General features: G+C 33.4%; 2 protein-coding genes and 1 pseudogene across 3 annotated transcripts; all 3 read left to right on the forward strand.

Moving 5' to 3' along the window:
- Positions 1–7,194: 7,194 nt before the first annotated feature.
- Positions 7,195–8,690, forward strand: LOC129298658 (uncharacterized). Its single transcript, XM_054937077.1, has 3 exons — positions 7,195–7,857; positions 7,948–8,120; positions 8,471–8,690. Exons 1-3 carry the CDS (start codon positions 7,327–7,329, stop codon positions 8,583–8,585), a joined length of 819 nt encoding a protein of 272 aa, XP_054793052.1. The 5' UTR covers positions 7,195–7,326; the 3' UTR covers positions 8,586–8,690.
- Positions 8,691–11,277: 2,587 nt separating this feature from the next.
- Positions 11,278–13,243, forward strand: LOC129298659 (glucan endo-1,3-beta-glucosidase 11-like). 2 transcript variants are annotated; one of them, XM_054937078.1, is made up of 3 exons: positions 11,278–11,443; positions 11,619–12,655; positions 12,971–13,243. In XM_054937078.1, exons 1-3 carry the CDS (start codon positions 11,359–11,361, stop codon positions 13,034–13,036), a joined length of 1,188 nt encoding a protein of 395 aa, XP_054793053.1. In that variant the 5' UTR covers positions 11,278–11,358; the 3' UTR covers positions 13,037–13,243. The 2 variants fall into 2 exon arrangements, with proteins under 2 accessions (XP_054793053.1, XP_054793054.1); XM_054937079.1 differs by having other exon boundaries at positions 11,328–11,379.
- A 1,035-nt stretch (positions 13,244–14,278) lies between these two features.
- LOC129298654 (umecyanin-like) lies at positions 14,279–15,183 on the forward strand (annotated as a pseudogene).
- Positions 15,184–15,422: the final 239 nt, after the last annotated feature.

The following is a 15,422-nucleotide window of genomic DNA, read 5'->3' on the forward strand; positions in this document are numbered from 1 at the left end:
TGTTGAATCTATCATGAACATGGACAATAGACGTTATAATGTTAATGCTAGGTCGTTGCCCGTAAGTAACGCGCTGCATGGCTCGAGTACAGTGATAAGTGAGTTAGAGCCGCTGCATCGGCGCCCGGATGTAGTGTTAAATGAGCAAGGGCTACCGCGTCATTCTGGACGCACGCGGCTAAAGAAGTTAGTCCATAAGAGCAAAATTAGATTTGGTACTTGGAATGTTGGGACATTAAATTGTAAATCTGTAGAGGTTGTAGGGGTTATGATTCAAAGGAAAATCAATATCCTTTGCTTGCAAGAAACAAAATGGCGTGGAGAAGAAGCTAAGGATATTCAAGGTTTCAAACTTTGGTATACAGGAAAAGTAAGTGCACGCAATGGAGTAGGCATCATTATAGATAAGGAGTGGAAGAAGAACGTTGTAGAAGTTAGCAGAATTGGAGACAGAATTATTTCTTTAAAAATGATAATTGGACGTGAGACTGTTAATATTGTTAGCGCTTATGCGCCGCAAGTCGGGACAGAAGCCAGTCTTAAGGAATTATTTTGGGAGGATCTGGAGGGGTTGATTCGACACATACCACAGAGTGAAAAGATTTTTATTGGAGGAGACTTTAATGGGCATGTCGGGAGGGAAGCTGGTCAGTATGCGAGGGTGCATGGTGGTTTTGGTTTTGGAGAGCTAAACAATGAAGGGCAAACTCTTCTTGATTTCTCATTGGCGTATGATTTTAAGATTGCCAACACTTGTTTCAAGAAGAGAGATGAGCATCTCATCACCTACAAAAGTGGAGCCTCAAGGTCGCAGATTGATTTTCTTTTGGTTAGGAACACAGATAGAAAACTTTGTAAAAATTGTAAGGTGATCCCTGGAGATGCTGTAACGACACAACATAGGGTCCTAGTCCTTGATGTGTGTATTATGAGTAAAATCCAAAAACGTCGACAAGTAGTAACACCAAGGATTAGGTGGTGGCAATTAAAAGGTGAGAAGCAAGATATTTTCAAGCGAAATCTTTTGGATAAAGGAATTTGGGATTCTCAGGGAAGTGCTAACATCATATGGGAGGATATGGCTAAAAAGATACGGGAGGTTGCAAAAGTAGTTTTGGGAGAATCGAAAGGTCCTGGTCCGAGAGATAAGGAGTCTTGGTGGTGGAATAATAGTGTACAGGACAAAATCAAGTATAAGAAGAACTGTTTTAAAGCCATACATTTGTGTAACAATGAGGAAAATTGGGAGAGGTACCGTATGGCTAAGAAGGAAACTAAGAGAGCTGTGGGTGAAGCTCGTTCTAAAGCTTTTGAAGAATTTTATAAGAACCTTGAGACGAAGGAAGGAGAGCAAAATATTTATAAGATTGCCAAGAGTAGGGAAAGAAAATCAAGAGATCTAGAACAGGTAAGGTGTATTAAGGATGAAGAGGGAAGAATTTTAGTTACAGATGATGAAATTAAAAATAGATGGGAGACTTATTTTTCTAAACTTTTCAATGATGGAGAGGATTCATCTAGTAACTTGGAGGATTTAGTAACTGGTGAAGGAGAACAAAATTTGTCATTCTATCGAAAAATACGTGATAAGGAGGTAAAGGAAGCTCTTAAGAAAATGGCAAATGGTAGAGCTAACGGACCTGATTGTATATCTATCGAAGCGTGGAAATGTTTAGGTGAAGAAGGGGTGAGATGGTTAACTAAGTTATTTAATGTGATTTTACGGTCCAAGAAAATGCCTGATGAGTGGAGGAGAAGTACATTAATTCCTATTTATAAAAATAAAGGAGATATTCAGAATTGTACTAACTATAGAGGGATTAAACTCATGAGCCACACAATGAAATTGTGGGAGAAAGTAATTGAGCACAGGTTGAGATTGGAGACAAGTATTTCTGAGAATCAATTTGGTTTTATGCCAGGTAGATCAACTACAGAGGCGATTTATCTACTAAGGGGATTAATGGAAAAGTATCGTTGTAAAATAAAGATCTACACATGGTTTTTATTGATTTGGAAAAAGCTTATGACCGTATACCAAGAGAAGTGCTTTGGAAAGCGTTGGAAAAAAAGGGAGTACGGATTGCTTATATTAAAGCCATACAAGATATGTATGAGGGGGTAAAAACTAGTATAAGAACGCCTAGTGGTCAAACAAAGGATTTTCCTATAAAGATTGGGCTACATCAGGGATCATCTCTGAGTCCTTATTTGTTCAACTTGATTTTAAATGTTTTGACGGAACATATTCAAGAGGAAATCCCGAAATGTATGCTCTTCGCGGATGATATAGTTCTTATAGCAGAGACAAGAGAAGAGGTTAATTGCAAACTTGAGTTATGGAGGAGGACATTGGAGTCGAAAGGTTTTCGTCTGAGTAGAAGTAAGACGGAATATTTATATTGTAAATTTGATAAAGGACTATTCGAAAATAATTTGGAAGTGAAATTGGGAGATCAAATTATACCTCAAGTGGAAAAGTTTAGATATTTGGGAGCCATTATCCAAAATGATGGCGAAATCAGTGGAGATATTTCACATAGAATTCAAGCTGGGTGGTTTAATTGGAGAAAAGCTAAAGGAGTTATTTGTGACCGTAAGGTGCCTAATAAACTTAAAGGAAAGTTTTATCGTACTGCTATCAGACCGGCAATGTTATATAGTAGTGAATGTTGGGCTCTAACGGGACAGCAAGAGCATAAAGTTGGAGTAGCAGAGATGAGAATGTTACGATGGATGTGCGGACATACACGTAAAGATAAAATTCGAAATGAGCACATACGTGAAAAAGTGAGGGTGGCACCTATTGAGGAAAAAATGGTAGAAAATCGGTTGAGATGGTTTGGGCATGTACAAAGAAGACCAAGGGAGGCACCAGTGAGAAGAGTGGAACATATAACTTTGAGTCCGATTAAGAGAGGTAGAGGAAGGCCTAAGAGAACACTCTTGGAAGTTGTTGAACGTGATCTCTTAATTAATAATATTTCTAAAAGCTTAATAAATGATAGAGCACAATGGCGTCTTGCAATCCATGTAGCCGACCCCACCTAGTGGGATAAAGGCTTGTTGTTGTTGTTGTTGTTGTTTTTTAAAAATATATATATAAATAAATATTAATTAATTCTTTAATTTTTAGGTTATTTTATACTAAAATATCATATATTTGAGTCCTAAACATCATTTAAGTATTAAAAATGTATATTTTATATTTTTTTATAAAATAAAATAATTAATTTTAAAGTAAAAAAATTAATTAAAAATAATTTTAAAAATAAAATTCGGGTATTCGGGCCGCTCGAAGCCCGAAGGAATTCGGGCCGGGCTTAGTCATTCGGGCTTTTTAAAAAACGGGCCTGTTCGGGTTCGGGCCTATTCGGGCCGGGCTTATTCAGGCCGAGCTCGAATAGGTCCGGCCCGCCCGAATTCCCAACTCTATTCCCCACAGATGGTTGGCGAGGACGTAAATGGGGTTCTTGCCGGAACTGCTACCAGAGACACTGATGGGTCAGAACCATACTTAGAGTGTGTTTAAATTAAACAATTTACAATTGAAGTTAACATCCAATTGAAGTTAGTAAATTGAAATTAAAAAAAAATGACGTGATTTATATTTAGATATTTTTTAAAAAAAAATTAGTTGAACAAATTAAAATTTATTTGAATGATTTAATTTATAAGTTAGTTGAAATGAATAATAACATAAATAAATATGAGTTTTGTTATATAATTTAATATTTTTAAGAAAAAATTATTAAGTTTAAAATTACAATTTTTAAAAATTAAATTACAAATACAAAATACATTAATAAGTCAAATATCTTAATTTTTAAAAAGCTAAAATTAAACAATAAAATTTGAAATATTCAAAAGAGCTAAAATAAATTCATAAATTATAAAATATTCAATTTATATAATCTACAATTTAATTTTAGTATACAAATCTTATTTCATTTTAATCTTATTATATTTTTCCCCTCTATTTAATGTTTCACAAATAAAGTTATATTAAATGGAGTGTATTTTAATTAAATAATGAAACAAGATTTTAATTGTTTTTCTTCCTTTACTTTGTCTTAGTTTATAAATTATAATTAAATATTAAGTAATAAAACACAGTACAATCATCTTCTTCCTCCTCAAAGTTGAGTGCCATGCATATACACTCAAAAATATACATAGTATCACAGTGAGCACCTTCTTCCTTTTGCTCCTCTTTTCCTCTAAGCCGTTTGTTTTTTTTCTTATCTTGCAGAGTCTTTGCAAACCCTTTCAACTTCATCTCCCTTCTATACTCCTTCCCTCCCTTTGCTTTTCCCTCTCCCCACCACTAGCATCATCTCCCTCTCCCACCACCGTACATTTGTCATCTCCCTCTCTACTTCAATGAATGAAGGAAAGCAAAGCAGACACGATGATCCTCGACTTCCATGGACAACAATTGTGGCTAGCACTGATATGGTTAGTGGCAACAATGTTGGAGATAACTGTTGGTGCTTATTAAAGTGAAGAATGCGCGGGGTAAAGTGAGAGAATATGGACCGGAAGAGGAATCTGACAATAAATGCCCAACCAATATTCATAATGTGCGTCAAAAAAGCTTTCTCATTTGACTTTGCAATCAATGCTCGTTCAAAATTTTTTTCATCCAAACATGTTTTAATGAGTTTTTTTTATTTCAACTGAGGTTGGACTTTCTCTAACCTCAATTAACAAGTAATCTAAACATGTACTTAATAGTGTTAAAGTATTTTATTGATTTAATGATAGGAAGGATTAATGTGTTTAATTGGTAAAAATATAAGGGTTCAATTCTAACAAATAAAATTATAGGAATCTAATTAAAAATTAATATAAACCCTGCTGATGTATTTTTCTTTTTGGAATTTGTAAGAGCCTTGGAAAATAAAATGCATGGTGTGAAGTGAGCAACCTTATCTTTCCTATGGACTGAAAGTAAGGGGTTTGATGATTGGAATTTGGAGGCATTATTGTGTTGGACGTAAGTTAAATAGTATTAAATTAATCTGTCAACTGTGCAGGTGTATTTCCCCTGAACTTTACACATGAGATATCTTGCTGGCTACTACCACGTTTCACAATCTTTTTTTTTTTCTTTCCACTGTTAGATTAGACCCAATACGGTCTCTAGGTTGGCACAGCATGTTTAGAATTAATAATTTAAATAGATCAGGCTTATTAAAACTAGATGTTTTAGCTATATTTATTTAGATCAGACTTAAAATTTATAAATATATAAAAAAAATTTATATATTTAAATTTAACTCTAACTTCTTAAGCTTTTGGGCTTATTCTAATTGATCCAAATACTTGAATTATTAAATATTATTTTATTTTTTTATTTAATTTTAATTTTTATCTTATTTTATTAATAATAAAAAATAATTTGAAAATTTAAATTAAGCCCATTTGAGTTCAGCTTGGCTCAAATTTTTTTGAGTTTATTCGAGCAGTTCAAATAAGCTTAAAATAAAAAAAAATAAACTATCAAACCCAATATTAAGATTTTTTAAATTTATTTAGGCTGATTTATTAAGTTTGATTCAAATTACCGCCTTAAATGTCATGATGCGAGGATATAATTATCAGTCTCACAATATAACTTTTATTCGACGGTGCTGGTATTTTCACCAAACTCATTAGTGCATATAGACTACTGAGGGCCGATTGGAGCAAGTGGGTTAGTAATAGCGTTCTTTTAATTACTTGATGCCACTTCAAGAGGCGTCCAATGTGATGATTGACGAAGACGACAAGTTTTGTTGGTTTCTCTGACCTCTCTGCCAAAAGAGAAGGCAAAGAAAATAAGAAAGTATTTTCTATGGGCGTGTCCCACTGTCTGTAATGAAAAAATATCAATGGATCACTGGGGGGAGTGCCGCAGAATTATCTATCTGAGTTGAGAGGTTGGTGCTTTGGATTTTTCTTGCCTTGGTTTTCAAAAGCGAGATCTTCAGAATAATTGTGATATTCCATCTTAAAGGTTGTCTTTTTATTGGTGGACATGTTCTGGGTCCTATATTTTCTACTGTTGTCTATTTGTCTTGTCCTGGCCGTCTTTTTATAACCTTGATTGCTTCTTGGATGGTTAAGAAAAGCTCAAGCTGCCATGACATGGTCCTGTCAACTAGAAGCTAGTAAAGTAATTGTGATCGATCTTCCGCTCCATGATTAAAATGAACCGGTTATGTGGATTAACCTTTTGCTGTACATATCTCTTGTACCAGTATATTGTGAACTGATACTATTTATCTAACCCGTATTTCCATTAACATGTTATTGTAACCACCGTATTTTTCTTCACTAATAATGAAAGCCGGAAAATTACCTTTATAAGGTGTTGACCCTAGAGATAAAAAATAGGCAAGTCTGACCGATATGATCTTATCTCTTAAGAGTTTAAGCTCATGGGCTTGGTTATTCTAAAATTCATTATTTTTTTTAAACTTTACTCTTATTCAAAAGGCTTAAAAGTTGGGCTTGTAAACTTGTTCTTACTTTTTTTTTGATTTTTTTTAAATTAAAATATTTAATTAAAATATTTTATATTTTTTAAGATATAAGTTATAATATTCAAATATTTAAAATAAATAAATAGAAGTTCGTATATTAAAATATAAATGTATATTGTAAATTTCAAATTTAATTTAAAAATTAAAAAATATTTTATTTTTTAGAAATAAAAATAAAACGAACTTAAAAAGGCCGCCCAAACTTAAATACCCCTTTTAGGGCTTATTAAAGCAAGTTTTAAAGCCTGATTTTAAAAATGTTATTTTTTTAAATTTAAACTCTTATCAAAATAAATTTAAATAGATAATTCATCAAGTTTAATCTTTATTCTTAACTCTAATTGACCTATAATTTATTAGCCTTAATTTGGAGTCTGAAAGTGCTAAGGCAAAAGGGATGTCACTTTCTGTTACTTGCCCACATGCCATATCATACCAACTCGTGGCCGTTCATTTTTTTCTTAACTCAAAATCTTTACAAGTTTATGACTTTTTTGGTTTATTACGGCTTGCTTAATTTCAATCTATGTGCGACTTTTTGATTTGTTTCTATTGACACTTTATCCCAATAATTGGTTCGGTGAGCTTCTACACTTTAGATCTTATTATGAGCTTTTGTTCAAAATCTCTCTCTCTCTCTATATATACGCGCACACATACATCTCTGTTATTCTATACGATCTCTGCTTTTCCTAAACTTATCTTTCTCTGCACTGGGGAAGCAAGCTCTTGTATTCTGCAAGTGCTTTCTTTTTCATATTTTGTGTCACCATCTTGTGTTTCTAAACTGCAAAACATGCTACTTGGAAGCTCCTCAGCTCCAATTCATAGCTCATGGCTACATCATTATTCCAAAGATTGCTCCTTTCCTGAGTCAGAACCCATTCTCTATCTTCCTTGGACGAGATCAGTTTCACTGACCAACTCAAAAGATGCAACGCAATCCTGTACCTCCGACATAGACTTTCTCAACCCATCAAAGCTTAACGGCAAAAATCGCTTACCACATCTACGTTGTATGATCTCCCATAAGAATGAACAGGACTTTGAGGTGAAAGAAAGTGATGATGAAGCAAAAAACCCATTTGAAAAAACTTACTCTCAAATTCTACTGAGCTCTGGTTTGGGTAACAGAATGGTGAAGCATGAAGAGGAAGTAGAAATGATGGGCGATGGAAAGGGAGGCAGTGGATGTGGTGGACATGGAAGTAGATGCGATATCTGTACTGGTGGGGGTGATAGTATGGATGCTTATTATCAGAAGATGATATTAACTAACCCCAATAATGCTCTTTTGCTTGGAAATTATGCCAAGTTCTTGAAAGAGGTACAATAATTAGTATATATTTAACTTAATGATCATGGCATGTTAATTTTTTTGTTGTTGGGATTTTTCTGATTTTTAAAATGTAAATAGGTGGTTGGAGATTATGAGCAAGCAAAGGAGTATCTTGAAAGGGCTGTGTTGGCGAATCCAGGAGATGGCAGTCTTCTGTCTCTCTATGCAGAATTGATATGGCAAACGGAGAAGGACTCAGATCGAGCTGAAGTCTATTATGATCAAGCTGTTCAAAGTGCCCCTCATGATTGGTGAAAAATGATCCTTCATTTTATGTTCATCATTTTTTTTTTTTGGAAGTAAGGTTTGGCAAATAAAAAAATGTGTTTTTCTATAAAAAGAAATGAGATAAGTGCATTTTTTTTAAAAAAACATTTATCTAACTACAAAATAATGCATATAAGTGGGTATCTTTTCTTGAACCTTGATTTGCTGCATTACAAAAGATTAGTTTTTTTCACTAGAACTAACCTTGTTGGAATTATGATCATCATTTTATTGATAATCTAATCTACAATTATTGAATTAAGCTTTCCGTAAAGACTTGGCTTTGTTTCTTCCTAGTTTATGAAACTAATGCGGAGGGCCTAATCATTTGCAGTTATGTGCTTGCTTCTTACGCTAAATTCCTGTGGGATGCTGAAGAAGACGAGGAAGCCAAAGAGTGGAGCCATAAATCTGATCAGAGGCATACATATACTCTAACTGCAAAATAAGAGAAGTCATCTTTTCAATTCGTAGTGTTCCTGAAAGTTTTGCAATTTGTATATCTTTAGCGTTTGAAATCGTACTGTGAATAAAGAGCTGCCTTTTTGTTTTTATCACTTTTTTTCCCACATTAATTTTAGAGTAGGTAATTTGGATGAGCTATACTCAATTCAAGTCGGATTTATTCAGATTAAACTTAAAATTTTTAAACTTATAAAAAACTTATATAATCAAATTCGATTCTAACACTCTGAGGCTTTAGGTTTATTTAGGTCAATTTGAATATTAAAATTGCTAATTTTTTTTCACTTTTCTTAGAAAAACAAATTTCAATTTTTATTTTTAAATTAATTATTTTAAGTATTATAAAAAAAATATAAAATATGCATTTTAAAATACTAAAAACTTAAAAAAGTACTCAATTTTTTTAAAAAATTGTAGGTTTTTAAATTTTAAAATCAATATTAAATGAATTTTAAATATTTTAAAGATATTTTATATATTAAAAAGAATAAAAATATTAATATTTTTAATTTTTAAGTAAATATATATAATACTGTACTCATACATATATTTTGTTAGTATAAAAGCTAAGAATTAAAGAATTAATTAATATTTGATTTATCTGACGTATTTTAAAAAAACTGTAAAATGTTATTCATCTATTTGGGTTAAGTGTAAATATAATTGAGTTTGTTTAAATTTTTTTAGACTTATTTAGACCGCTCAAGTAGACCTAAATATTAAAAATGTATAATTTTGTTAAGGCTGACCCCAATTTTTTTTTTAATTTATTTGGACGGGCTCCACTAGCATAATTAACTGTCATTCCAATGGAATATTGCAATATCATGGGCTCAAATAATCCCCACACACACACGTGTGTGTGTGTGAATGGTTTTTTCTACAGTAGAGGGGCAAAGTCAAGCAAAAGAGATTGAAGTTATACTATCTTCATTTAAATTTATAAAATATTTTTTAAAAAATTTAATATTCTAAAATATAAAATATTTTTATAGAAATAAAGTTTTGTTGATAACGATTTTTAATATTATGTTTTTTATATATTCTCTTTTTTTAATATTTTTTACAAATAAAGTATTAAATTAAGAATATCTTTAAGAGTTTATAATTTTTTCTAAAAAATAAAATTATAAAGTGTATTTGATAAATTTTATTAATATATTTAATTTTGTCTAAAAATATTTTATAATTTGAGATGAAAAAAATAATAAAAAATTTATTTATAATCAAGTAATCAATACTCGTTTCTTAATAGTATTACATACATTATATTGGATAGGTAAATAAAAAAGAAAAAATGATAATAAAATCTTTTTAAAATATATAAATAATAATTTAATTCTTTAAAATATTATAATTTCTCTGAAGTCTTTAGAAATTTTTCTGACATTAATGAATTTATATAAATTATTAAATTGCTGTAGTTGAAAATAAATTATTCACAACTCTTTTTCTTATATTCGCAACTTTCTATTTTATATTCGTAACAATGCAATAGGAAATCACAACTTCACATGTTAAATTTCTTATTTGCTATTGTATTATTGTGAATATAAAAGAAAATTTATAAATCATTAATTTTCAATAAGGATAATTTAATAATTTATATAAATTCATTAATAATAGAAAAGTCTTTAGAAACTTTAAAAAAATTATAACATTTCGAGGGATCAAATTATCATTTATACATTTCAAATAAATTTTATTTATCATTTTCTCAATAAAAAATGTTCATGATATTAGTGTTGTCATCAGTATATGGTTAAAATCTGAAAATTTTTGTTATATCATATTAAAAATATATAAGAATAAGAAAATAATAATTGAACAAACTAATTTTGAAATACAGTAATTTATTAATAGAAAAGAGCCTCTAGTCATTTATTACAAATAATACTTAAACATCATCATTATATTATAAGGGGGGGAAATAATCAACAGAGAGACAAGGATAGTAAATCAAACCAAGTGTAATGCATTAGTTAGGATAAGAGATTATTTTATTGGCAACAAAATTATAATAAAGAAAATATTTTATTTCTAATAATATATTAATAATATCTATATGTTGATAAAAGCAAATAATGAAGCTGCCTAAGTCCAAGTCCATATATCAATTGAATATCAATATCAATTGTCCTGCTATCCATCCGAATTGTTTATTACTTTACACACACGCACACACACACAGACACGCACAAATATATATATATATATATCACCAAAATGTAATTCATGCAGCCTGTGGGTGATTTGCGAGGTTGCTTAGAAGAAGTTTAAGAACCCAGTTTACCCAGTGACCCATGAGGACAAGAAAAGTATTTGGTGAGTCGCTTACTTCTAGTAGGTTTCTAGAGACAAAAGTAAACGAAAACACAACACTAGACTTTGAAACAAAACAACAAAAAGTGAACTTTAAGATCCGGAGGCAAAAGGGGTCTGGAAAGGAAGAATCTATTCTCTAAGTCCTACAAAAGCATCCTCTTTCAAACACACCATCTTTGTCTCCAGGTTAAGAATCTTTCCTCAAATATTTCCTCTCCTTTTTAGTTTTCTTCTTTCGAGCAAGGCCAAGAATCTTAATGGGTTCTAATGGCATGCCTGCAGGAAAGGTATTGCATCATCACATGGATTGTTTATGGATTGCCCTTCACTAATAATGACGTTACCCATTTTACTGAATTACATAATGTGGCCTCCTTCCCCACATTCTTTCCATCATTGGAATGCATGCCTCTTCATTTCTAAATAATAATAATGCTCAATAATTCCCAAATGGTCTTCTCTTCTTCTCTCTCTTGCCTTCTTCTTCTTCTCACCTTCTCTGTATTAACTTCCCATGGTATATCATCATCCACTGAGATGTTTGTCTTTTTTAGTCTTGAAAAGTTTAAACATATCTCAGTTATTGGCATGAAAACAGACAGCTTTTTGCTTGGAATATTTTTTATTAGTGTAAATGTGTTTCTCTAAACCAGCTTGTGTTTTTTCTTTGTTTGGGCTTGTTTGAAATGCAGTTATGGGGGATAAGTTCTTTACAGGAACATATGGAGTGAACTATGGTAGGATAGCAGATAATCTGCCTTCACCTCACAGTGTGGTTACACTGCTTAAAGCTGCAAAGATCAATAACATCAGAATATATGATGCTGATCAGAGTGTTCTCACGGCCTTCAAAGGGTCTGGGATTGCGATTGTGGTTGGACTTCCAAATGAATTCTTGAAAGAAATCAGTGTAGGGGAAGATCAAGCCATAACTTGGATCAAAGAGAACGTTCAGCCATTTCTTCCAGGAACTAAAATCAGAGGGATTGCTGTGGGAAATGAAATCCTGGGAGGAGCAGATTTGGAGCTCTGGGAAGTCCTTCTTCCTGCAGCGAGAAATGTCTACAATGCCCTTGATAGGCTTAATTTAGCGGATGACATTCAGGTTTCAAGTCCGCATTCTGAGGCTGTTTTTGCCAATTCCTTCCCTCCATCTTCCTGCACTTTCAGAGAAGACATTGTCCCATTCATGAAGCCTCTCTTGCAGTTCTTCTCACAGATTGGCACTCCTTTCTTCATAAATGCATACCCTTTTCTGGCCTATAAGAATGATCCTGAACATATTGACATTAACTATGCTCTCTTCAAGAAAAGCCCAGGGATTTATGATGCAAAGACAAAGCTTCACTATGATAACATGTTTGAGGCCATGGTTGATGCAGCCTATGCTGCTTTGGAGAAGGCTGGGTTTGAGAAGATGGAGGTTATTGTGTCTGAGACAGGTTGGGCTTCTCGTGGGGACGCGAATGAAGCCGGAGCCACAGTGGAGAATGCCAGGACTTACAATTATCATCTGAGAAAGAGGCTTCTGAAGAAGAAAGGGACTCCTTATAGGCCAAAGATCAAGGCAAGGGCTTATGTGTTTGCTTTGTTTAATGAAAACTTGAAACCTGGTCCAACATCAGAAAGAAACTTCGGATTGTTTAAGGCTGATGGAAGCATTGCCTATAACATTGGCTTCACGGGCCTAAAGGCTTCTTCAGCAACCTCTTCTCTTCTTTCCTTCAAGGTATGGAATACATATACCATGAAAATATCAATTCATGAGTATACTTTGTTTCATATTTCTTAAAAGTCATTAACTATTTGTAACCACTCTTCACATCTCTTTTTGCCCTATATACCTATTATACTCCGTTTCAGGGGAAGCTTAATAAACCAATATGGTGAATGTTGCACCATATGTTCATTATTAGGTGTTATCTGATATAATTAGTAGCAGACACAGTCACAAGTTTCCTGCTTTAAGATACATGTTTCATTTTGGGGGGGGGGGTGTTAATCGCTGTTGGTCAATGTTTCTGACATGTATTTTGCCTTGCAGGGAATTGGATGTTCTTACATGTTGGCTATAACAACTAGTGTTGCTGTTCTTCTTTTAGTGTTATAATTATTGAGTCAGAGATTGAAGACACAAAGCTCACTGTCTAATGGACTTTTATTCTTTTCAATTAACCCTCGTCACAGAAATGTACCCTTGATTAGGCATTCCTCGTTATAGTTGATGATCCAATCTTCTTGTTTCTTTATTTTTCCCACCTCACATTTGAGCAGTGTAATATTTAATCATGTCTATTTAATCTATGATTCTTCTCAATGCCATAGCTTTCTAAATTAACATGATGGAAATTCAACTCATCAAAAGAGTTAAATTACGATGCAAATGATAGGAACATGTTTTTTTCTTACCGAAAAGGAATTTGCAATAAACACATACAATAAAGTATTGACGAACAAATTAGTTCTATTTCTTTAATAATGGCACAATATTATAAGAAGAAGGGAGATAAATACATAATGTGGAGCCTGCTTATTTAGGTCACTCCATATATCTTTTTTTTTTTTTTATAGCACCATATTGCTGTAACAGAAAATCATGATTTCTAATAAATCAAATTCGTCAACAAATGGAGAAAATGAAAGTTGAGAATTATTAGTACACAAAATAAGTATGCATAGAAATTCACAGCTTTTGAGCAAACAGAAAAATCAACAACGTGAGAAAAACGAGGTTGCAGTGCAATTGGGTTTGGGAAGTCTGTGTTGACTTTGGGTAAATTAAGAAGGCTGAGGCTGGAGGGGAGTGACTTTCCACAATTCCAGCGCCTTGCAACCGAAAAGGCTAGAGTTCAGAGAACACAGGTGAACGTTGTTGAACTTTCTCTCCTGGGTCCCACGTGCAGACTTTGGCCCACGCTTGTGATGTGATTAAGATTTAAGACATTGCCGAACGATGCCCCATCTTCGCGTTAAATTAGTTGAATTTTCAAAATTCTTTAATTTTAATTTGATATAATATTCCATCCTGCAATGAAATTCTCTTATTGATTTGAAATATTGTTTTTTTTATAATTTTCTGGAAAATATTTTTAAAATTGAGAAAATAACTTGAGAAAACTTGATGTAACTAACAAATGCGCGGGGAGAAAGTATGAATTGAAGTCTCAGTGTAGGAAGGGCCGGGAGAAGAAACGTAGTGGTTTGACTGGGCTGGTGAGAAAGGAAAGGGCGACCCAGGAGTACAGGACGACCCGCATTCAACACAACACGGACCACTTGAGTCCTCCCTTCCTACCGTGTTGAATATTCCACCCTCTTCTCTTATTTATACCCTCCATGCCTCCCCTTCCACTCATTCATTCTTCATCAACCTTCTCATTCTCATTCTTATACACACACACACATACTTGTTCTTCATATATCTCCATTCCATAACCATGGCCAATACCTGCCTTTCCCTTGCCGCTTTATTTCTTCCTTTTCTTCTTCTCCGTTGCGCCACAGCCGCCGTCCATGTCGTCGGAGACTCCACCGGATGGAGGATCCCCGATAATGCCCAATTCTACACTACCTGGGTCTCCGATAAAACCTTTCGACTCAACGATACTCTCTGTACGTCTATAATTTTATTTCCCATTTATTTATTAATTAATTCAAACCCTTTTCTTTTTTTATTTCTAGACTAACTATTCCCCCCCCCCTGCTTTTACTTTTGGTAGCGTTCCAATTCGCTACAGGTCAACACGACGTCGTCAAAGTGCCGAAAGCATCATACGATTCTTGCAGTGAAAATAGTAACACGCTGAAGGTCACCACCGGCCCGTATAACTACACCCTCAATGAAACCGGAAGCCACTACTTCATTTGCAGCTTTGGCCAGCACTGCCAGGGCGGCCAGAAATTAGCCGTCGTCGTCTCCGATGCTTCGTCTCCGACATCGTCGCCTTCTCCGACGTCGTCCACCCCCCCAACCTCCTCCTCCTCCTAGTTCTGCAGCTTCTCGTGCCTTTGCTGGATTCATCTTCATCGTCGCTTCCGTTGCCTTAGGGAATCTCATCCTCTAGGTAGAAAACTATTACGATGGTACGTGATTTGAGAACGTGTGTGGAGAGCATGAAGAGAATTTGACAGTTCAGTTCATAATCAGTTTATTGTACCGGTGAAAGTTTTTGGTAGTGTTTGTGTGTTGCTATTCATCCATCTCCATTGCTTTGTATTATTGATGTCAGGTCCAGAATAAAATTTGATTTTAGGTAATTTTAATTTTATTATCTTGCTATTATATTCTCCACGAGAATTAATTGGATTTATTAGCGAAGAAGCCAAGAAAGTTGACTCAGGCGAAGAAATTGACACTTCATTCCATTCGTTCCAATTGATTGCAGAGATCTGACGCCACCTTCCGCAATGAAAATTCGAAATGTCTATCAATAACTTTTGGGTAATATTTTTTTTTTAATTTGTAAGACATTTGTAAAAAAAAATATTTTAAAATG

Source organism: Prosopis cineraria, unplaced genomic scaffold (genome assembly GCF_029017545.1).
Source record: "Prosopis cineraria cultivar Desert tree isolate PC_DT_omini unplaced genomic scaffold, ASM2901754v1 PC877, whole genome shotgun sequence".
Lineage (NCBI taxonomy): Eukaryota > Viridiplantae > Streptophyta > Magnoliopsida > Fabales > Fabaceae > Prosopis > Prosopis cineraria.